Source organism: Puma concolor, chromosome B2 (assembly GCF_028749965.1).
Source record: "Puma concolor isolate L17-30 chromosome B2, mPumCon1.1.hap2, whole genome shotgun sequence".
Lineage (NCBI taxonomy): Eukaryota > Metazoa > Chordata > Mammalia > Carnivora > Felidae > Puma > Puma concolor.
Genome location: NC_141671.1, coordinates 34346937 through 34369689, shown reverse-complemented (window position 1 = coordinate 34369689; position 22753 = coordinate 34346937). Strand labels below are relative to the sequence as shown.

The 22753-nt window shown below is 43.2% G+C and overlaps 1 protein-coding gene and 1 pseudogene across 2 annotated transcripts in view; one reads left to right on the top strand and one right to left on the bottom strand.

Annotated features, from left to right (window-relative positions):
• BLTP3A (bridge-like lipid transfer protein family member 3A) overlaps nt 1-14471 on the bottom strand; it is a 73348-nt gene extending 58877 nt beyond the window's left edge. The window contains exons 1-2 of one of the 2 annotated variants that reach the window (XM_086706643.1): nt 14161-14471; nt 12550-12690 (exon numbers count right to left, since the gene is read on the bottom strand). Coding sequence is in view for 1 of the 2 variants with exons in the window: in XM_086706642.1 (XP_086562768.1) it covers nt 14161-14204 (44 nt within the window). In the remaining variant the exon portion in view is untranslated. The remainder of the gene's footprint in view (nt 1-12549; nt 12691-14160) is intronic. The other variant, XM_086706642.1, reaches the window with a different exon arrangement.
• A 3455-nt stretch (nt 14472-17926) lies between these two features.
• LOC112862060 (keratin, type II cytoskeletal 8 pseudogene) lies at nt 17927-19925 on the top strand (annotated as a pseudogene).
• Nucleotides 19926-22753: the final 2828 nt, after the last annotated feature.

Sequence of the window (22753 nt, the reverse complement as noted above, 5' to 3'; positions counted from 1 at the left end):
TGTAAGATAGATAGATGTATAAAATAGAATTATCCCATATATACTCTTCTAAAACTTGCTTTTATTTTCAATGAACAATATATCTTAGGCATTTTATACTGTCAAATTTCTTTTTAATAATTGGAGACTACCCACAAGCAACACTTCTGTATGGAGCATTATGATTTATTTAATAAGTCCCTATTGATTACTCTTTTACATTACTCTCATTAAATAGCCTTATAGGTTTTTCTCACTTGTTTGATTCCTTCTATAGGATGAATTCATAAAAGTGGAATTATACATTTTACATTTTGACAGATACTGACAAATTTCCCCCCATAGACATGATATTGATTTACACTCTCAATAACTGTAACCAATTATACAAAATTCTGAACATCCATGGTAGCTATGTAGTCAATGAACTGAAGCCCTCCCATTTACCCTACCTTCCCATCCCAATACTAGACCAGTTAATATTCTGGAGGTTCTGGAGAGTTCTCTTTCCTTAATGCTCAACAGTTGCCCTGATGAACATTCTAATTCCCTTCCCTAAGCTGGAAGCCTTGCTAAAACCTAGCCTATTTAGCTGAAGCCCTAATACCCTGTCTGGTTTGAGCCAGCCTTCTTCATCTTCTTCTTATTGTTTAAAGGTTTTATTTTTTTAAAGTAATCTCTACACCCAACTTGAGGCTCGAACTCACAACCCCGAGATCAAGAGTTGCATACTCTACTGACTGAGCCAGCAGGTGACCCAAACCAGTCTTCTTCTAGAATTGAATACTTGCAATGTGGCCCACTAGCAAGGATCCAGGCATGTAAGGCATGTTACATATGGACTCCTCCTCATCTTACTGACTGTTAATGTATTTGAGTACCACCTGGAATTATGGCTGCAATTTCTTACCAATGTCTTTTCTACATAACCTTTTATTGGTCTTTCTAGAATTAGAACTAAGATAGTGGGGGCTCCTCATCAACTGTAACTCAGAAATAGCTGCCCTCTTCCCTCTCAATTCTTTAACCATTCAGTTCCCATAGTGATTAGGTCCCAGATTCTTTCCCCTATACCAGTCTTGAAGATATTACACCTCATGTCCCAAGTCTTAGAATTAATGAAATCTGAATATTATATTTCTAATTTTAAGACTTACACACAGGCTCTTGGATTAGCCAAAGTGAAACTGCCCATTGCTAATGCTCAGAAGAGGCCTATTCTACTAACAGATATTGTTGGTTATTCACTACTGAAATGTGAACAGAGATTTCTCCATGGTATAGCTTCAAACAATTATTTAGAGAAGTGTGGCACATAAATTATCTGAGTTTTGAAAACCACTCAAGGAGGAAACTGAGGAAAAAAGATTCCATACACAAGGCTGTCCTTAATTTTTTAGCAGAATTGGCCATAATTTTGGCTAACATGTATGTTTACTTTAAAAAGCACAGACTGGGGCGCCTGGGTGGCGCAGTCGGTTAAGCGTCCGACTTCAGCCAGGTCACGATCTCGCGGTCCATGAGTTTGAGCCCCGCGTCGGGCTCTGGGCTGATGGCTCGGAGCCTGGAGCCTGTTTCCGATTCTGTGTCTCCCTCTCTCTCTGCCCCTCCCCCGTTCATGCTCTGTCTCTCTCTGTCCCAAAAATAAATAAACGTTGAAAAAAAAAAATTAAAAAATAAATAAATAAATAAAAAGCACAGACTGCTCAAAATGAGCTATGTTTCACATCTGATGGTGAAAGAAAAGCCCTGGCAAACCTCTGAGTAGTTTCCCCCACAGAGATCATTCAACGAACAAATACCTAAGATAGCATATTCACTGACTAGTATAAATTGGTTCAAACCATATAAGTAGCTGTGGAGGAAACAAAGAAGAGCTTAAAATAAAAACAAAGGTCTTGGGGGGCACCTGGGTGGCTCAGTCTGTTGGGTGTCCGACTTCAGCTCAGGTCATGATCTTGCAATTCATGGGTTTGAGTCCTGTGTTGGGCGCTGTGCTGACAGCTTGGAGCCTGCAGCCTGCCCGGGATTCTGTCTCTCTCTCTCTCTCTCTCTCTCTCTGCCCCTCCCCACTGGTGCTTTCTCTCTCTCTCTCTCTCTCAAAAACAAAACATTTAAAAAAAAAAAGTCTTAGGGCAGGCACCTGCGTGGTTCAGTGGGTTGAGTGTCTGACTTCAGCTCAGGTCATGGTCTCACGGTTCAGGGGTTCGAGCCCCACATCAAGCTTTGTGCCGACAGTACAGAGCCAGCTTCAGATTCTGTCTCCCTCTCTCTGCCCCTCTCCCATTCACATTTTTTTTCTCTCTCTCTCTCAAAAATAAACATTAAAAAATTTTTAAAACAACAACAAAAACAAAGGTCTCTAACCCTAAGGACTATGTGTTCCTCTAGAGCTAACATTGTGTCATTTCCATCTGTGTCTGGCACAAAGTCTAGGACAAGAATGCTCAATTTTTATTGATTATAATACAAAGCAAATAAATGATAATTGCCAAAGAGATGGAATGAACTAAAGGGTATATCCAACAATCCAACCACATTCTATCACACACTGTAAGCCAACTATAATACTCTGATTAACTGGACATGTTAAACCAGGTTTAAGAGTGTCATATGTAAACACGGAAATAAACTTATCTGTGAAGTTAAGGTAGAAGGCACACCCTTCCCATTAGAGACAAGTAGAAAGTACAAGGTTTTTTAAAAGGAGAGAGAAAAATAAGTATATTCTAAAAGCTGTATCTAAAAGGTGCACCTGGGTGGCTCAGTCAGTTAAGTGACTTTTTCCTTTTTAATTTTAAGATTATTTATTTATTGAGAGGGAGAGGGGGGTGGGGAGGGAGTGGGAGAGGGGCAGAGAGAGAGGGAGAGACAGAATCCCAAGCAGGCTCCTCATTGTCAGGGTGGAGCCCAGCGAGGGGTTCCAACTCACGAACCATGAGATGATGACCTGAAGCTGAAACCCAGTGTCAGATACTTAATCAACTGAGCCACCCAGGTGTCCCAAGTGACTGACTCTTTTTTTTTTTTAATTTTTTTTTTTCAGCGTTTATTTTTATTTTTGGGACAGAGAGAGACAGAGCATGAACGGGGGAGGGGCAGAGAGAGAGGGAGACACAGAATCGGAAACAGGCTCCAGGCTCTGAGCCATCAGCCCAGAGCCTGACGCGGGGCTGGAACTCCCGGACCGCGAGATCGTGACCTGGCTGAAGTCGGACGCTTAACCGACTACGCCACCCAGGCGCCCCACCAAGTGACTGACTCTTAATCTCAGCTCAGGTGTTGATCTCACAGTCATAATCTCACAGTTTTAAGTTCAAGCCCTGTACTGGGCCTGAAGCCTACTTAAAAATTTTTTAAAAATTTAAATATAAGCTCTGTCTAGAAGCCTTTAGAATAAAAAAATGTATATCAGGAAAAATGAAAAAGAAGGATATTTCTCTGAGATAAAAATTATTTTTAAAATAATAGCTAACATTTAATAATTGCTTACTTTCTTCCAGGCACTGTCCTAATAAGCATTCTGTTTTAATTAATTGATTTCTGTCAATGACCCCATGATATAAAGGACAACGATTATCTCCATTTGACAGAAGAGAGAACTGAAGTATAGAAAGGTTAAGTAACTTGCCCAAGATCACAGCAAGCTAGGATTCAAAATCAAGCAGTATGGCTCAAGAACTTGCAGCCTCAACTACACTATGCCATCTCTCTGACTTTTAACAAAATCAACAGAGGTGTAAAGGTCTGGAGAAGTTTGTTGCCTCAGACCTGGATCAATGGCAATACAGAATAAGCTGAGCCCTACCTAGATGTGTTGGTGTAGTATACAGACATCTATGATCTAGCCTCTATCTTCCCAGTATCATCTCGATCTATGTTCCACCCTCAAACCCTACATTCCAGGGACACAGAACCATATGCAGTCTCTTAAAGGCACCCTACTGTTTCTCAGTTCAGTACCACTGCTCATGCAGCTCCCTCTGCCTGGCATCAGCTCTCTGCCCCTGACTATCTGTGCCCCTCAGGCTCCACAGATAACTTCTTAATGCCTTGCTGAGCTTATTGTTTACAGGCCTGTTTTTTACTGGATGCAGTTGAGTCCTTGAAAGGGATGCCTGTCTCACTGTTTTTGGAGTTGCTGGTGCTTGGCACACAATTCAGGTGGTCAGTACAAGTTTCCTGATAGAATTAATGGATAAATGGTCTCAGAAACAGAGTCCTCAAAGGCAGCCCGGGGCCTGGGATTAGCTGAGGTGAAGGCTAGCTCTGTATCTGAGAAAGAGTGAACCACCACCTGCACCTGACCATCCAACTATCTTGCAGCAAATCTTCCTCAAAGAAACTGAAGAACCTCTCAGAGGTTTATGGGCTCAGAGGACTAAGGAGCCACAAGTCAGCTCCATCTGAAAGGAAGGGAGAGAGTAAGGACTCTGCTGAGGTTCAGGAAAAATACATTGCCTCTGTTAAGACATTTTCTCAATGAGAGAAATCAACCTCTGTTAAGACATTTTCTCAAATGAACTGTATTCCTGAACTGCAGCCCTTTCTTTAACATGAATTTAAAAAACACACAGATTTCAAAGAGAGAGAGAAAGAAGGAAAGAGGAGAAGAAAAGGAAAACAGATTTATCTAAGAAAAGAGAAATGCATGTTTTCAGGTCTGCCTGGGAAAGCACTAGACCACAGAGCTGGAGGCACTCAGCGTCAATGAACTTAGCCTATCCTTTTCTGGATTTTCTAGATTTTAGAACTCTCCAACTCTCCAAAGACACACACATGCCACAAACAGCTGCCCAGACCCCTGCTCCTCCCCCACTGCCATGGAAACCATTTTTGGAAAATAAAAAACAAATTGGGAACTTTTAAGAGTATTTGTGGATTCAAAAGCTATGAAAGTAAGAGGAAGTTAGGGAAGCTGACCCTGTGGGACATTTTCTGAATGAGAATTGGTCTAATTAGAGTAGCATTCCTTCTCCAAAATATGTTCTCTACATTCACCCCTGACTTAGCTGAAATCACATATCCTAAAGAACTGGGAATTTTGGTGCGAAAGTGAGAGGAGGAAGGCATGCAGGCTTGGGAGGGCGGTATGGTAGTGGAGGGCTGAGGGCAGAATTAGAGCAATGGGGTCCATGAGGAGGTGGGAAAGAGACATCAAGAGAAGAGAGAGCGTATCAAGAGCAAACTTCAGCTGTTTCAGAATTTAGTCTAAGTTAGCGATTCTCAACCCTGAGACTCAATTCCATGAGTGGCACTGCCAAGAGTGACAACATTTTCTAAAATAATGACAAACACTTGGTAAAGTTTGAAACAATCTTCCCGGAGTACCTGGGTGGCTCAGTCTGTTAAGCATCCGACTTTGGCTCAGGTCATGATCTCACGGTTCATGAGTTTGAGTCCTGCATCAGGCTCTGTGCTGACAGCACAGAGCCTGGAGCCTGCTTCGGATTCTGTGTCTCCCTCTCTCTCTGCCCCTCCCCAGCTCATGCTGTGTCTCTCTTTTTCTCTCAAAAGTGAATAAACATAAAAAAAAAAAAAAAAAAAAAAAATCTCCCCCCATGGTAGGTGCAATCTAGAATAGTCACTGTAGTTTAAAGTCGTACAATATTTTGTGTTTATTACAACAGAGTTAGACTCTATGTTTATATAAACGGGCAACTCACCTATGTAAAGTCTAACGAATACTCAAAATTCAAAAGGACAAAGGACAATGCCTCTTTGTGTGACATTATTCTGCATGATCTCAGCATCTCTAGCCCGCTAAATGCTGGTCACACTCCTAAATCACAACCATAAAAAGTCCTTGCTGCGATCTCAATGACCTAAAAGATTTTACTCCAAGGATTGGGAGAGAAAAAACTTTTTTCTTCTATTTCATCCCCACTCCTCCTTCAAATGGTTCCTTAACAACCAAGACCCAAAACTCCCATCTACTGAGTTTATATGTAGTTAACCCACTATGGGTTTTGTGGGCTAACCTGAGAACCTATTCAACACTCAATACAATATTTCTACTAAACTACACACTCCCAATTCCAAACTTAGAAATAAAATTTGAGAATATATCATTCCATAAGTCAGAGACTTACATATACTAACCTCTCACCATCAATGTTCCAATTTTTTTTAATTTTTTTAATGTTCATTTATTTTTGAGAGGAAGACAGAGCATGAGTGGGGTAGGGGCAGAGAGAGAGGGAGACACAGAATCCAAAGCAGGCTCCAGGCTCAGAGCTGTCAGCACAGAGCCCAATGTGGGGCTCGAACCATGAACCGCAAGATCATGACCTGAGCCAAAGTCGGACGCTTAACTGACTGAGCCACCCAGGCACCCCTCTTTTTTTAAAGTTTATTTATTTATTTAACTATAAAGAAGAGACAGAGTGCACAAGCAGGGAGGGCCAGAGACAGAATAGAGAGAGAATCCCAAGCAGGCTCCACACTGACAGCACGGAGCTCAATGCAGGGCTCAAACTCACAAACTGTGAGATCATGACCTGAGCCAAAACCAAGAGTCAAATACTTAACTGACTGAGACACCTAGATGCACCACCGTTCTAATTTTCTTAAACAATGGGCTAACATCCAAGCTACACATGACCAATGGACTATACAGATTAAGTATATATGTAAACTGATCATTGCTCTAGGCACATAAAACAATGTCAATCCGGGGCGCCTGGGTGGCGCAGTCGGTTAAGCGTCCGACTTCAGCCAGGTCACGATCTCGCGGTCCGTGGGTTCGAGCCCCGCGTCAGGCTCTGGGCTGATGGCTCAGAGCCTGGAGCCTGTTTCCGATTCTGTGTCTCCCTCTCTCTCTGCCCCTCCCCCGTTCATGCTCTGTCTCTCTGTCCCAAAAATAAATAAACGTTGAAAAAAAAATTAAAAAAAAAAATGTCAATCCAACAAATATTTATGATACATCTAGTTCTTATTTTCGTAGCAAGAAGGTACAAACTACATACCCTTTACCTAAATTCTAACCTATAATATTTTATACTTGTTTTCTGCTTTACTATATAGATACTGATTGATTCTACTGCTTATAAATATTGGAAAATGTTCTACAGTATCTGGTACTAATAAGTCAACATCAGTAGCAAGTACTTGCCTCATCACACAATGATAAAAGGTCTCTTAACAATACTGGATTTCCTTGACCCCTTGTCTCCTCCCACCACTATCCCTACTCCCCAAGTTTAAGGTTCCCTGAATTCTAGCCATGCATTCCCATTCCACACATCTTCTGCACCCACTCAAAGCATCTTCAAACTCTCTGGTTTTCAAGGCAGACAATGGACCACTATCCCTGCCATCAAGGAAGACACACTCCAGTGTGTGTAGAGAATTGAGCTGTGATGAAAAGAATCTTTTTTTTCTTTCAATGATTAAAGCCATACTTACAGATTTATTATCCAACCAGATTCTATATTAGGTGAGAGCTAAATGACCTCTGATCTTTTTCACTCTAAGAATACAATATATGATTGTGCTATGTTCTTAGATTATGTATAAGTAAATTCACTGGACCCAACTCCATGTATATATTTCTGCTATTTCATCCATGCTGAGGTCAAAGTTTCTTCTTTGTAGTATGCCTTGATATTAAAAACAACAACAACAACAAAAAAACCAAAAAGCGATAGACAGGAATAGCTCCTGTTCTCTCTTCTCCTTAAGCACTGATACAAAGAGCATCTGAAGCTGGACGTTTAACTAACTGAGCCACCCAGGTGCCCCCCAAATGTCTAATCCCTTAGATATGTTAGGCACAACCTTAAAGATGTTGGGCTCAGTCAGTCAAGCATCTGACTCTTGATTTCAGATCAGGTCAAGATCTCATGGTTTGTGGATTCAAGCCCCGAGCTAGTCTCTGAAATGACAGTGTTAGCTAAGCTCTGAACTGACTGCCTGGGATAGTCTCTCTTTCTCTCTCTCTGCCCCTGTCCTACTTGCATTCTCTCTCAAATAAACTGAAAGAAAGAAAGAAAGAAAGAAAGAAAGAAAGAAAGAAAGAAAGAAAGAAAGAAAGAAAGAAAAAGAAAATAAAGAAACTAATAGCAATCTCTCTTGAGATTGCTCAACTTCTAGATAAATAGTAATAGTCACTATTTATTGAATACTTTTTCAGGACCAGGCATTTTTATAAATTACTTCTAATCCTCAAAACCACACTGTGCATTACTGTCTCCCATTTCACAGATAAGGAAACTGAGCTTCAAGAAGCTGAAAGACTTGCTGAACACACAGCTTATAAGCAGCAGAGTCAAAATGTGCGGCCACTTTCTGGAATCCAAAGTCCTGGTTCTTTCTGCTACACTGACGTGCGTCTCAATCAATTTTTCAAAGCAGGTAATTTCATGATTTGTGAACCATACATTAAGCTATTGTGTGTCAGATACATACAACCGTATGGCTTTGAAATTTTTATTACTTTTAAATGCTACATTTTAAGACACAAGACACCATTCCAAGTAAGAAATTGTATGGGGTGGTAGTTATAAATTACCCAAATTGTTTTTATTTAACCTGCCTAATTTGAACATTTCTCCAAAAAGATCTTATGTTTTCGATGTTCTGACATTTGCTTGTGACTAAAATTTACAAATAGATCAGAATTTAAAAACTAAACAGAGGCAAATATAAAGTAGCCATCTGGTTTACCACAATGAAGTGTAAAAAAAAAAAAAATTTCAAAACATATCCACCAAAATGGCTAAAATGAAAAAGACGAAAAATACCAAGTGTTGGCAAAGGTGCAGACCATCCAGAACTCTCAAACACTTCCAGTGGAAATGGAAATTGATACAGCCACTTTGAAAAACTGTTTAAAAACATCTATTAAAATTTATCATATGCATATCCCACAACCCAGAAATTCCACTCTTATGCATATACCCAATAGATATGTGTACATTTGCTCACCAAAAGACATATACTAGAATGTTTCTACCAGCACTGTTCATTATAGCCCAAACTGGGAAGCTAACCAAATGTCCATCAATAGTAAAACATATCAATAAATTGAGGTATATTCACCTAATGCCACACAGCAATGAAAATGCAGAGTCTACAATTTGATTAATCTCACAAAATAACATTGAGCTAAAGAAATCAGACATAGAAGCATATATATTATATGATACCATTTATATAAAATACAAAAACAGGTAGAATCTATATTGTTAGAAATCAGGACAGTGGTTACTCTTTGGTAGAGATAATGACAGAAGACACAAGGAGGCTTCTTAGGTGCTGGTAATATTGTTTCTTCATATGGATGCTGAAGACAAGAGTATACTCAATTTGAAATATTCAGAAGATGGGAAGCTTATAGTAGCCTAACAGTAAAGAGAATCAGAACGCCTACATTTGAATCTCAGTTCCATCACTTACTAGTTATGATTTTGGGCAAGTTCCTTAACCTCCCTGTGCCTCATTTCTTCATCTATAAAATAGGCCTAATAACTACCACATAGGGTTAGTCTGAGAATTACATCATCATAAGACTTGTAAAGTGCTTATTTATACAGTTGGTTATTATCATTAAGTATTTGCTAAGTAAAAAAAAAAAAAATGCTTTATTCTGAAGCAACACAACAAAATGAAGAAGGGAAACAAAGACATATAAGATTTGACTATTACTAGAAAATGCACAGGGCACCTGACTGGCTCAGTTAGTTAAGTGTCTGATTCCTGATTTGGGCTCAGGTCATGATCTCACAGTCATGATTACTTTTTAATTTTTTTTTTAATGTTTATTTTTGAGAGACAGAGAGACAGACAGAATATGAGTGGGGGAGGGGCAGAGAGAAAGGGAGACACAGAATCTGAAGCAGGCTCCAGGCTCTGAGCTATTAGCACAGAACCCGACGTGGGGCTCAATCTCACGAACTGTGAGATCATGACCTGAGCCGAAGGCAGAGGCTTAACCGACTGAGCCACCCAGGTGTCCCACTCATCGTGATTACTTTTGTCTCAGCCATGTATCGGGCTCCACACTGGGTGTGGAGCCTGCTTAAGATTCTGTCACTCACCCTCTGCCCCTTTCGCACTTGCTCTGTGCACATGCGAAAAAGAAAAGAAAATGAACAAAATAATTATTTAGGAAATGAAGGCAATAATAAGTAAAGTTTAGTAAAAAGGGGCATGACCTGGAAGTTAAAACTACTCCTATAAATCTTCACCTAAACAGACCCTGGGCCAGCAGTCAGTTTCTCTGAGCCTGCAGCTCCCCACTGTCCACTGGGGGTTGGCCACAATGATCTCCTCAGGATGATGAGTAATAACAAGGGGAGGCACTGATCACAAACTAAGAGGGCTGAGCTCACAGTAGGGTCTCTTATTCTCCAAGAGGACTCTGAAATCTTGTATGCCTCTGGATTTCATTAATACTTGTTTTTAAAATACTTATCATGCCTATCAGCTGTCTCTCCGTCACTCGGGGTCACATTTCTTGCAGCTATTTAGAGTAAATAATTAAGACTTCTGGTAGGTTTCTAAAAGAGCCACTCAAATGGGTTGCTGTCACCCATACTACGGAGGTATTCCTAACTTCTCTGGTCATGTTATAATAGCTACTCTTTATTAAACCCTACTTATATGCTGGGCCCTATAATAAATACTTTATCCCCAATCTTCAAAACAATGTGCTAGGTACTTAGTATTCTTCATTATTCTCATCTTTCACAGATAAGAAAACTAAGGCTCAGAAAGGCTGACCCATTCAAAAGGGCAGAGCTGGAAGGTGAATCAGGCTTCTCTGGCTCCAGAGTCCCATGCTCTTTCCACGAGCCACAGTCCCTTGACTTACTTGACAATCAATCACGTTTCTTACAAAAGGACATTAGCTAAGGTGAGCTAAAACAAAAATAATCTAATTTAGTGAAAAATCAATTTTGGATTTTTTTTAATGATTACTTTTGTTTCTAAGTAAAGGTCTCCTCCTGGGTCAATTTAAATGAATACTGCGCATTGAAACTATTTGTATTACACAGCAGTCATCCAAACCATAGGTTAAAGCCCTTAAAAGATATTTACATTTCTCCCCTGCTGAATCCCCAGTGACCAGATCAGGGCCAGGCCTAGAGCTGGCACTTAACAAAAACATCTTGATGACCACTTCTCTCAAATCTTGTTTACCAAAATACTCTACTGATAAGAAGGATGCATTCTAACAAAACACTTTAATATCTTATACTTCATGACCAAAATTAAACATGAGAGAGAGTCACTGAAATATCCTTCCTGCTGTTAAGACACTCTCCTCCAGGTCAAGTGGCACTGTCATCATCCACAAGTAATTATTAAACACCTACAAATATTTATTTAACATACTGAGGTAACTCAGTATACCTTCTCTTCTCTTTCTCCATGAGATATGGCAAGCCACAGAAGCTGTGGCTTCCCTCCAGGCAGGCCAGCCTCTGCAGGTATCGTACAGACCATACAAAGACACAAATGTCATACATGATTAGGCCAAAGGCCCAAGGAGTCTGATCTGTCCCTCAAATAGATCCATGTCCTACCACCTTTTCCTGGAGCCCTGATATTGCAGACCCAAATAACCTTCTCTTCCTCTTCCCTATCAACCGCACAACACTGAGGAACCCAGAAATTTCTCCCAATGTCTGTCATACCTACTCCTACCTCATCTAAAAGAGATACTTTGTTCATCTCCAAGGATCCACTGAATAAGTCAGTGTATAGTATTAAATTTTTTCTTTAAAAACTTTATATTCATAGAGAGTACACAGAATATGTGTTCACTAAGCTGGATTCTATTCCATTACTTTACCTTCCATTGCAGCTTGGGCAAGTTGCTTATCCTCTCTGGGCTTTAGTTTTCTCAGCCATAAAATGAGGAGAATGAAACTAACTAGTCAGGGGTTATTCACCTAGTTCCAGGATGCCTTGAAAGATTCAGGCATGTGCTTTGAGGGTTAATAACTCTCCCCCAGAATTTATATAAAAATCACCTGTTTGCATATGTGTATTTTTCTGGAGAAGTCTATGGCTTATATCAAATTGTCAGCCAAGTCATGGCCCCCAAAATAACTACAGCCCATGTTTAACTGAGCACTTACTATGTGCTAGGCACTGTGCTAAGTCTACATATATTTATTCATGTAACCCTCACAATGACCCTTTGAGTTAGATACAATTATTGTCTTCATTTTACAGTTGAAGAAAGTAAACCAGAAAGAGCCTGGGCTCTTAAACACGAGGCTATGTTGGGTGAGATCATCTCTAAATCCTAAAATTCTCTGATTCTATGTTTATTTAAATGAATAGTTTTCCTTTAGTTAAATTTTCTGTACCACTCACATTCATTAGTCCTACCTTTTTTTTTAATGTTTATTTTTGAGAGCGAGAGCGAGAGAGAGTGCACGCACCAGTGGCGGAGGGGCAGAAAGAGAGGGAGACACAGGATTTGAAGCAGGCTCCATGCTCTGAGCTGTCAGCACAGAGCCGGAGGCGGGGCTCTAACTCATGAACCGCGAGATCATGACCTGAGCCAAAGTAGGACCCTCAACAGACTGAACCACCCAGTGCCCCTAGTCCTACCTTTTTTTTAAGTGACTCAGGACCCTGAGATCAAGAGTCAGATCCTCTATCCATTGAGCCAGCCAGGTGCCCCCATTAGTCCCACTTTTAAATCTTTATACAGAACAACCAAACTCATGGAACATCCCAGATGAATGCTACCTGAAAAATAATATATTAGAAAACTAATCTGAGTAAAGGGTCCAAAGGCACTTTCCAGTCCCAGCCTCCAATCCGCTTTTACTTTTACAACATGGTGATTAACTAACAGATGTATCTGAATCTAATTACTAAAGTCTAAAATCAAAGAACAGTAAATAAGCCAGAGTATCAGCCAGAAAGGGGGATGCAGCGGCAGCAAAAGCTTCTCACCATACCACTCATCAATCCAGTGAAAAGACCAGGAAAGGTACATTGGTCCAAGGCCCCTGTGCCCCCTGTTGACTAGCGACACCCCCTAATCCCACCTCCTGAAAACCACTGATCAGTGTGGACAAGGCTTGAATCAGTCTCCCCTTGAGATACAAAGGCTGGTTAAAAGTATTAAGGCATTCCCAAATCCTGCCTTGGAATAAGAAGCGAAAACTAAGTGAAAGGCTTCCAATTTTTGCACATACCGGTTCTGACAACCTGCAACGGTAACACAGGAGTCAGCAGTTACCCAGTTACTGGAAACTGTTTTGCCGGACACCAGCCTCCGCCCCCCCCCCCACCCCCCCCGCCCAAATTACTGAGGGACATAACATTGCTTAATAAATGGCTGCAAAGAAGTGGACTTTGTTAGTTCATTTCACAGGCTGTCAAAAATCCTCCACATCTTAAAGGGAAGGTTGTTGAAACTTTATGCCCAACTCTCATCACCTTTATCCATTTAGTTTGTGTAATGAGAAGAGAAGCAAAGGAGGGAGAAAAGAGATCAAGGGAATGGCCCCGGGTGCAGGGATTATATCCTTTCCAGGGGTGATGCAACAGGGTCAGCCAAAGTGAAGGAGCTGGGAGCTTCTAGGAAGGAAGAAACCAGTGTCGGAGTTGGAAATCCGAGCGGAAAATGGATTATGAAGGACTAGGGGTCACGGTTATTTAGAAGAGGCCGGAGGATAAAGGGTCTAGTCTGGACCTAGTACCAGGAAGGAGAGAGAGAGGAAGCGGTGGAAGGGTTGGTGGGGCCGGTAAGAAGGCGGGCAGAGGAACCAAAGGGGAGAGGAAAAGGCAGGGTCGAACAGGAAAGGGTGGCATCCCTGGGGGCCTCGGAGGGGACGGTCTGAGTGTCTGGGGGACGTGCAAGCGAGGACTGGGTGACCTGTTCGGCTGTGTGGGAATTGAGTGCGGGGGCGGCCGGCCAGGAGGGATACGGAGGCTGCAAGAGTGGAGGGGAGAGCCTGGAGTGCCCCCCGAGGGCAGGAGCGCCCAGCACTGGAGGGCCCAGGGAGAGGGAAGAAGAGTGGTGACAACGGTCGGGGCCAGCGGAGCGGGCCGGAGGCTGTCCAGCTCGAGTTGAGGCGAGGGCCGCCACGGAGTCCCGGCTCGGGCTGAAGAGAGGGAGACCGGCCCGAAGCAGGGGGTACGGGAGGAGGGTCGAAGGGGGTTAGAAAGGGCCCCGGGACGGCTGGGGGCCGGCGCTGGCGCTCTCACCGGGACAGGTGCTTCAGGATCTGCTTCTTAATGATCCCGGCCATGCCGGAGCCGCGGCCCGCGTGGAAGGCAGGCGGGCAGCTGTGGCCTCCTCAGTCGTGAAGAGGCGGCCCCTCAACTCGCCGCGGCGCGGGGACCGGATGCCGCCGCCACAGCCGCCGCCATGGCGCTCTCCCGCCCCTGCCCCGGCGCCGGGAGCTCCGCCACTATCCCACCCACCCGCGCGGCGCCGCGGTAGCCAGCGGGGAGCGACCCGAAGACCGCGCGCTGCTAGCCCGGCTCGCAGCGGCCGGAGGCGCGCGCGGCGAGAGGGGCGCGCGTGACGAGGGGCGGGGCTGGCGCGTGGTGAGGGGCGGGGCGAGCGCGCGCACGCGCAGCGACGGGTGGGAGAGCTAACTCCGTACTCTCTCTCTTTCTGCCCTGCGGTCAGCCGCTGAAAGGTTTCGCCTCCGAGCTATACAAGGTTCACACTCCGGCAATTGCTTTGAAACATAAGGGAAAAGACGGCATGTTTGTGATTTTTGGCAGGAATTCGCCAGATAATTGCGCAGCCCCTGGCCCATTTCTCGTTCACTTCCTTCATACGGTCATTCTTTATTGGTTGAGCACCAACTAACGCCACTCCAGGAATCGGACTGAGGAGTGACAAATAGTCTCAAGAACGTCACGGACCCTTAGAACCACCGCGGTCTGCTGCTTTGTGCTAAAGAACTGAGAAGGGGGCGCCGTGTCACCGTCTATCTTGGTACTCCTCTTAATCTCTCCCTGGCTAACCAATAGGCAAATGTTTACCCAACACGTAAGGAACTGAAGCCCAGGAAAATAGTTGAAAAAGCTTGCCCACAGCCACAACTACTTAGTGAGACTCAGGACTAGAACCCAAGTGTTCTTCCTCTCAATCTAGTTGCTATTTCCACTCTATTTCGTTCATGCATTTAAAAGTGTAACCCATATGCTGGGGGACACCTGTAGAACCGGTGGCAAAGATGAAAAGATGGCAGTTTTCTGGACTTAAATCGTAGAGCAAAATCCCGGTAAAATACTCTCTGAGACAGGCTTATAGGAAATCTGGCCAGCTATACATATTTGTGAATAGGTAATGTATGCACCTAATACGTGCACATAATACAATTGTTAACTGATTCCAGAGATAGTTTAAGCATGGTCAACTATATAAATGTTAAATTTTTTAAATAACCAACAAAATTCGTGTATTCCTATGTGTACCTTGTAATAAGTTCAATTTTCCCTAGAAGTTCCCCCAAATTACCTTTAAAAAAAAAGTTTATTCCTGAGAGAGACAGACAGACAGAACATGAGTGGGGAAGGGGAAGAAAGGGAGACACAGAATCCGAAGCAGGCTCCAGGCTCTGAGCTGTCAGCATAGAGTCCCATGCGGGGCTCCAACTCAGGAGCAGAGTGGTCAGACCCTCAACCGACTGAGCCACCCAGGTGCCCCCCAAATTACCCTTTTATTTATTTATTTTTTTTACCATTTATTCATTTTTGAGGCAGAGAGACACAGCATGAATGGGGGAAGGTCAGAGAGAGAGGGAGACACAGAATCCGAAACAGGCTCGAGGCTCCGAGCCGTCAGCACAGAGCCCCACGCAGGGCTCGAACTTACAAACCGCGAGATCATGACCTGAGCCGAATTCAGATGCCCAACGGACTGAGCTACCCAGGCGCCCCCCAAAATTACCTTTTTAAAAGGGAAGCAAATAATCCTCAGCCTGGGTGCTCTACTACCCAAATCCCTCCAGCAGGACTGCACAGTCTATCATTATTTGTCCCTCTGCCCACTTCTCAACTGAAAACATTCCAGGAACCAATAGATCCTATGGAAGAAGTTTCTTGCCAGGATTATTGACCATTATCACTCCCTCCCAATTCATCTGCCAGCTGTAGCGACCTTGAGGCAATTTCTTGCATTTTGTACTTCTTTTCCTGGAGAACCCTAGCAGCTGATTGGATATCTGACATCAGCTATGTAAAGCAAAGCCTCCCCAAGCTCAGAGACTCAGAATCCTTGTTGAACAATTCATCATGCCCGGTGAATGAATTGTTTTTGTTGAAAGGAAAAACTCATGCTCTAAAAAAAAAAATATGGCCCCTCTAGGGACAGTGGAATAGGAGAATTCATAGTCTAACAAATAATATTAATGTGTTTATCTTTTCCTGCAATGCTAAGAATGCAAAGCATATAAAAATAAAAGAGGGTACCCTGGTGGCTCAGTTGGTTAAGCAACGAACTCTTGGCTTTGGCTCGGGTCATGATCTTACAGTTGGTGAGATTAAGCCCCATGATGGGCTCTGCACTGACAGCGTGGAGCCTACTTAAGATTCTCTCTCTCTTCTCACTCTACCCCCTCCCACTCATGCTCGCTCTCACTCTCTCAAAATAAATAAACATTTAAAAATACTTTTAAAATAAAATATAAATAAATAAAAGGAACTTGGGCCCAATCCATACTTTTTTTTAAAAGTTAAACATTTTTAGATGATTGTATGTTAACTTTCAGTTGGAAGAAATAATGCAAAGATATTCCTGTATCCTTTACTCAGTTCCCCCAAGGGTAACATGTTGTAAAACTTCAGTATGATATCACAAACCAGAATATTGACATTAATACACTCCGTATACAGAGCATTTCTACTTTTCTGATATGAATGTCTTTTATTTCCTTTTCTTGACTTATAGAGCAGGCTACAATTCCTGGCACTTTGTTTAATAGGTCTGGTGATGTTACCAGATAGAGAACAGGTTCTGCTGCTTGCCACTCAATCAATACTTGGGAGGCAAGTGATCCCTGTGAAAGGAAAGGTTGCTTTATTCAGGAAGCCAGCAACCAGGGAAGATGGAAGGTTTTAAGGGAGTAGTCATGGGGGTGGGGCGCCTGAGTGGCTCAGTCAGGTGAGCAAATGACTCTTGATTTTGGCTCTGGTTGTGATCTCACGGTCATGGGATCAAGCCCTGCATCAGACCTCATTCTGAGCGTGAAGCCTGCTTGGGATTCTCTCTCTTTCCCTCTGATTCTCTCTGCTGCTCATGCTCTGTCTCTCTTTCTCTAAAACAAGAAAGATGAAGGAGGAGGAGGAGGGGGAGGAGAAGAAGTTGTTATGGGAAGAAGGGAGGGGGGCTATGTGCAGGAGAAGCTGGTGCCCAGGCAGTTAGGTTTGTCCTTTGTCAACATGACCCTGAACAGATTTGCTGACACCAGTGGCGACTGTTTTCGAACGTAGTCAGATCTTATCTTCTGAGAAAGATGGGTCCTTCACTGCTCAAGGCCAGTGGTCTGAAAATCTCAAGGAGACTGTGTTAGTTCTGCTACAGACGATGGGACTTTGGTCAGCAAGCAAGGAGTGCATAAGCTTGAAGCAAAGGGACCCTTAAGACCAGTTGGAATGCTGTTACAATGAAAGCACACATACTTTCTCTGTTCCCAGTCTTAGTAGGAAAGCATTCAGTCTTTCACCATTAAGTATGTTAACTGTAGATTTTTTGTGGATGCTCTTTATCAAGTTAAGGAAGTTCTCCTCTAGTCCTACTTTTCTGAGAGTTTTTATCAAGAATAAATGTTCAATTTTTTCAAATGTTTTTTTTCTGCATTGGATGTTATGTTCATATGATTTTTCTTTACCCTGTTAACATGGTGTATTACACTGATGGACTTTCAAATTCTGAACCAGCCTCCATCCCTAGAATAAACCTCATTTGGCCACAGTATATAATTACTTTCATAGATTGCTGAATTCTATTGTTAATATTTGCTTAAGAATTTGTGTATATTTCTTTGATGGCTAATGATGTTGAGCATCTTTTCATGGCTTAGAAGCCATTCGTATATCTTCTTTGGAGAAATATCTATTCAGATTCCTTTTAAGTCAGGTTGTCTTTTTGTCATTGAGTTGCAATAGTTCTTTTTATATTCCAGATACAAATCCTTTGTCAGATATATTATTTGCAAAAAATTCTCCAATTCTGTGAGTCATCTTTTCATTTTCCTGATTGTGTCCTTTGATGCACAAAAAGTCTTTTTTAGACCCTAGAAGCAACTTCTCAGCTCTTTCTCGAACCTCGGTCAGGTTCAGCCTACTCGCCTCCACTCCAGCCTCCACCATGTCCAGCAGGGTGACCCAGAAGTCTTACAAGGTGTCCACCTCCGACCCCCGGGCCTTCAGCAGCCACCCCTTCACTAATGCACCTGACGTCCACATCAGCTCTGCCCTGTCCCAGGTGGGCAGGGGAAGCAGCTTCAGGGGTGGCCTGGGCAGCAGCATGAGTGTGATTGGGGGCTACAGCAGGGCTGGGGGGTATGGGGGGCATCACGGCTGTCTCAGTGAACCAGAGCCTGCTGAACCCCCTTAAGCTGGAGGTGGACCCCAACATCCAGGCTGTGCGTACCCAGGAGAAGGAACAGATTAAGAGCGTCAACAACAAGTTTGCCTCCTTCATCGACAAGGTGCAGCATCTGGAGCAGCAGAACAAGATTCTGGAGACCAAGTGGAGCCTCCTAGAGCAGCAGAACACTGCTCGGAGCAATATCAACAAGATGTTCGAGAGTTACATCAACAACCTTCAGCGGCAGCTGGACACCCTGGGCCAGGAGAAGTTGAAGCTGGAGGTGGAGGTTGGCAACATGCAGAGCCTGGTGGAGGACTTCAAGAATAAGTATGAGGAGGAGATCAAAGAATGTGCAGACACGGGGAATGAATTTGTCCTCACCAAGAAGGGTGTGGATGAAGCTTACATGAACAAGGTGGAGCTGGAGTCCCACTTGGAAGGGCTGACCGACGAGATCAACTTCTTAAGGCAGCTGTACTTCTGGGACACGTCTGTGGTGCTGTCCGTGGACAACAGCCACTCCCTGGACCTCGATGGCATCATTGTTGAGGTTAAGGCCCAGTACAAAGAAATTGCCAACCGCAGCCGGGCCGAGGCTGAGACCATGTACCAGATCAAGTATGAGGAGTTGCAGACATTGGCTGGGAAGCACGGGGATGACCTCCGTCACACGAAGACGGAGATTTCCGACGTGAACCAGAACATCAGCCAACTCCATGCTGAGATCAAGGGCCTCAAAAACCAGAGGGCTTTCCTGGAAGCCACCATAGCTGATGCTGAGCAGCGTGGGGAGCTGGCCGTTAAGGACGCCCATGCTAAGGTGGCCGAGCTAGAAGCCTCCCTGCAGCAAGCCAAGCAGGACATGGCCCAGCAGCTGCAGGAGTACCAGGAGCTCATGAACATCAAGCTGGCTCTGAACATTGAGATCACCATCTGCCACAAGCTGCTAGAAGGTGAGGAGAGCAGGCTGGAGTCTGGGATGCAGACCATGAGTATCCACACTAAGACCACCAGCGGCTACTCAGGTGGGCTGGGCTCAGCCTATGGGAGCCTCACGAGCCCTGGTCTCTGCTATGGCCTGAGTACCTTCCAGTCCAGCTTCGGTCCTGGCAGGGGCTCCACTTCCCTCAGCTGTGTCAGTTCCTCCAAGGCTGTGGTGGTATAGAAGATTGAGATCCGTGACGGGAAGCTGGTGTCCGAGTCGTCTGATGTCCTATCCAAGTGAACAACCAGCCTGCGGGGGGAAGGAGCCATGCAGGGCAGCATTGGGAACAGGAGGCCCACCTAATACTCAGCCCATCCTCAGCCTATCCTTAGGGGGAGTCCACTGCCCTGGGTACCCCTCTTGCCCATGCCCCCAACTAAAAGCCAATTCAAGTGTCTTTTCCCAAATAAAGCCTCAGATGGCTCTGCCAATCCCCCCCTCAAAGTCTTTTTTTAGTTTGTTTGCTTGTTGTTGTTGTTGTTGATTTACATAATCTCTACACCCAATATGGGCCTCGAACTCATGACCAGAGACCAAGAGTCGCACGCTCCACTGACTGAGCCAACCAGGCACCCCTGAAGCACAAAAATTTTTAATTTTGATGATATTCAGTTTCTTTCTCTTTTTTTCTTTTGTTGCTGTGCTTGTGGTGTTACATCTAAGGAATAGTTGTATAATCCAAGGTCAGGAAGATTTACATCTATTTTTCTTCTAAAAGTTTTAGCTCTGATATTTAGGAATTTTATCCATTTTGAGTTCATTTTTGTATGTGGTGCGATAAATGCGACCGACTTCATTTACTTCTTATGTGGATATCCAGTTGTCTTAGCATCATGTGTTGCGTAATCTTTCCCCGTTGGAATGTCTTGGTGAAAATCAATTGCTGATAAAAGTCACAATCCATTTCTGGATTCTTGATTCTTTCTATTCCATTCATCTGTATGTCCATCCTTACACCAATAGCACAGTGTCTTGATTAGTATAACTTTGTAAGAAGTTTTGAAATGAGGAATCTATAGTGTTTTTGTGTATTTAGAGCTTTTAGATGCATAGCTTTTAGTTGATTCTCTAGTTATTACATTATTTATATCACAGTCTTATCACAGTCTACTCTACTGTCAGTTACCAGTTCAAGTGAAGTGCAGAAAATTCACCTCCCTTTAGGTCTCTTTTCCCTCCCATAGGTATAATTGCCTTAAATATTTTCTCTGTATACATTCGGAGCTACATTAATCAGCATCATAATTTTTGCTTTGATCATCCAACATAATTTAGAAAACTCAGGAAAAGTAGTCTATTATACTTACCCACAGTTCTGCTTACTGTGTTTCCTTCATTCTTGATGTTATGGGATTCATTCATTTATTTCCTTTCTGTTTTGAGAACTTTTTAGCCATTCTTTTAAAGTAGCAGCATTCTTTTTAAGCTAGCAGTAAATTCTCTTAGTTTTCTTTCATCAGAGGACATCTTTATTTCCCATTTATTCCTGAAGCATATTTTTACTGGATATTGGATTCTGGGCTGAGAGCTCTTTTCTTTCAGCTCTTGAAAACTATTCTGCCACTTCCCTCTGGTGTCCATTGTTTCTGATGAGACATCTGTCCTTCAAATTGTTTTCCCTCAAGAATAAGGTATCATTTTTCTCTGGCTGTTTTCAAACTTTTTGTCTTTAGTTTTCACAAGTTTGACTCTGACATAACTTGATGTGGATTTCTTTGAATTATCCTGACTGAAGGACACCTGGCTGGTTCAGTTGATGGAGCATGTGACTCTTAATCTTGGGGTCGTAAATTTGAGCCCTACTCTGGGCAGAGAGATTACTTAAAAATAAAATCTGGGGGGAAAAAAGTATATGAGTTATCCTGATTGAGGGTCATTCAATTTCTTGAATATATAGGTTTATGTCTCTTACAAATCTGGAACGTTTTCAACAATTACTTGTTCTAGTGCACTCTTTGGCTCTTTCCTTTTTTTCCTCCTGGGGCTCTGACAACATGAATATTAGACTTTTGTTATGTCCCACAGGTCCCTGAAGTTCTACCTTTTTTTCTTTTTTTTAGTTTATTTTCTATTGCTCAGACTGGGTATTTTTACTGTTCTATGCTTAAGTTTACTGATTATTTCATGTTACTGATTATTTGCCGTTAAGCCCATCCACTGAATTTTTTGTTTTTTGATTCCAAAATTTCCATTTGCTTCTTCTTCATGTCTTCTATTTCTTTGCTGAGACTTTCTATTTCTTCATTGGTTTTGAGCATGTTCATAATTGCTCATCGAAGCATTTTTATGATAGCTGCTCTAAAATCTTGTCAAATAATTCTAGCCTCTCTGCCATCTTGGTATTGACATCTACTGATTACCTTTTTTAAATTCAATTTGAGATCTTCCTGATTCTTGGTATGATGAGTGATTTTAGATTGAAACCTGGACATTTTCGTATTATAAGACTCTGGATCTTATTTAAACCTTCTGTTTTGCTGACTTTTTCTCACACTGGTCTGGCAAAATGGAGAGGGGCCCTCTTGCTACTGTCAGGTGAAGCTATATAGAAGTCCAGGTTGACAATCAGCCTCCTTGGACACACAAGGGAAGGGTTCCTCATTACTGCTAGGCTAAGATGGGCGTTCTGGCTCTCTAGTAGGGCTCAACGTATACTTCCCTAGCAGGGTGTAGCACACAGCCCCTCATAAGGGATCCACTGACATGGGGGGGTGTGCAGCCTCATGACCACTGGACATTGTTGAAAGTCCTTAAGGTCCTACCTAGGCCTCTTCTGCCATTACCTCTGTCAGGAAGGCTGGGTGCCTTATTGACTGATGGGGCTGCTAATCTCAGCTCCTTATTTGGCCTTCTCTGATACCACCCCAGCAGGAGTTTGGGGAATTTCAATACTGGGGAATTTCAATACAGCCTCACAAAGGTAGAAGAGTAAGTGCCCCGCTTGGTCTTTGTGGCACAAGTAGGAATAGGGCCAGGGTTTTTTCTGTGGTGTTTGGCTGGAGTAAAGTGGTTATTGTCTAAAAGTTTTCTATCTTGCTGTCTCTTTTCTAGTCCTTTGGCTGTAGAAAGCAGGCTTTCCAGGGCACCTGGGTGGCTTAGTTGGTTAAGTATCCGACTTCAGTGCAGGTCATGATCTCTGGGTTTGTGAGTTCAAGCCCCACGTTGGGCTCTGTACTGACAGCTCAGAGCCTGGAGCCTACTTTGGATTCTGTATTTCCCTGTCTCTCTGCCCCTCCCTGCTCACACTCTCTCTGTCAAAAATA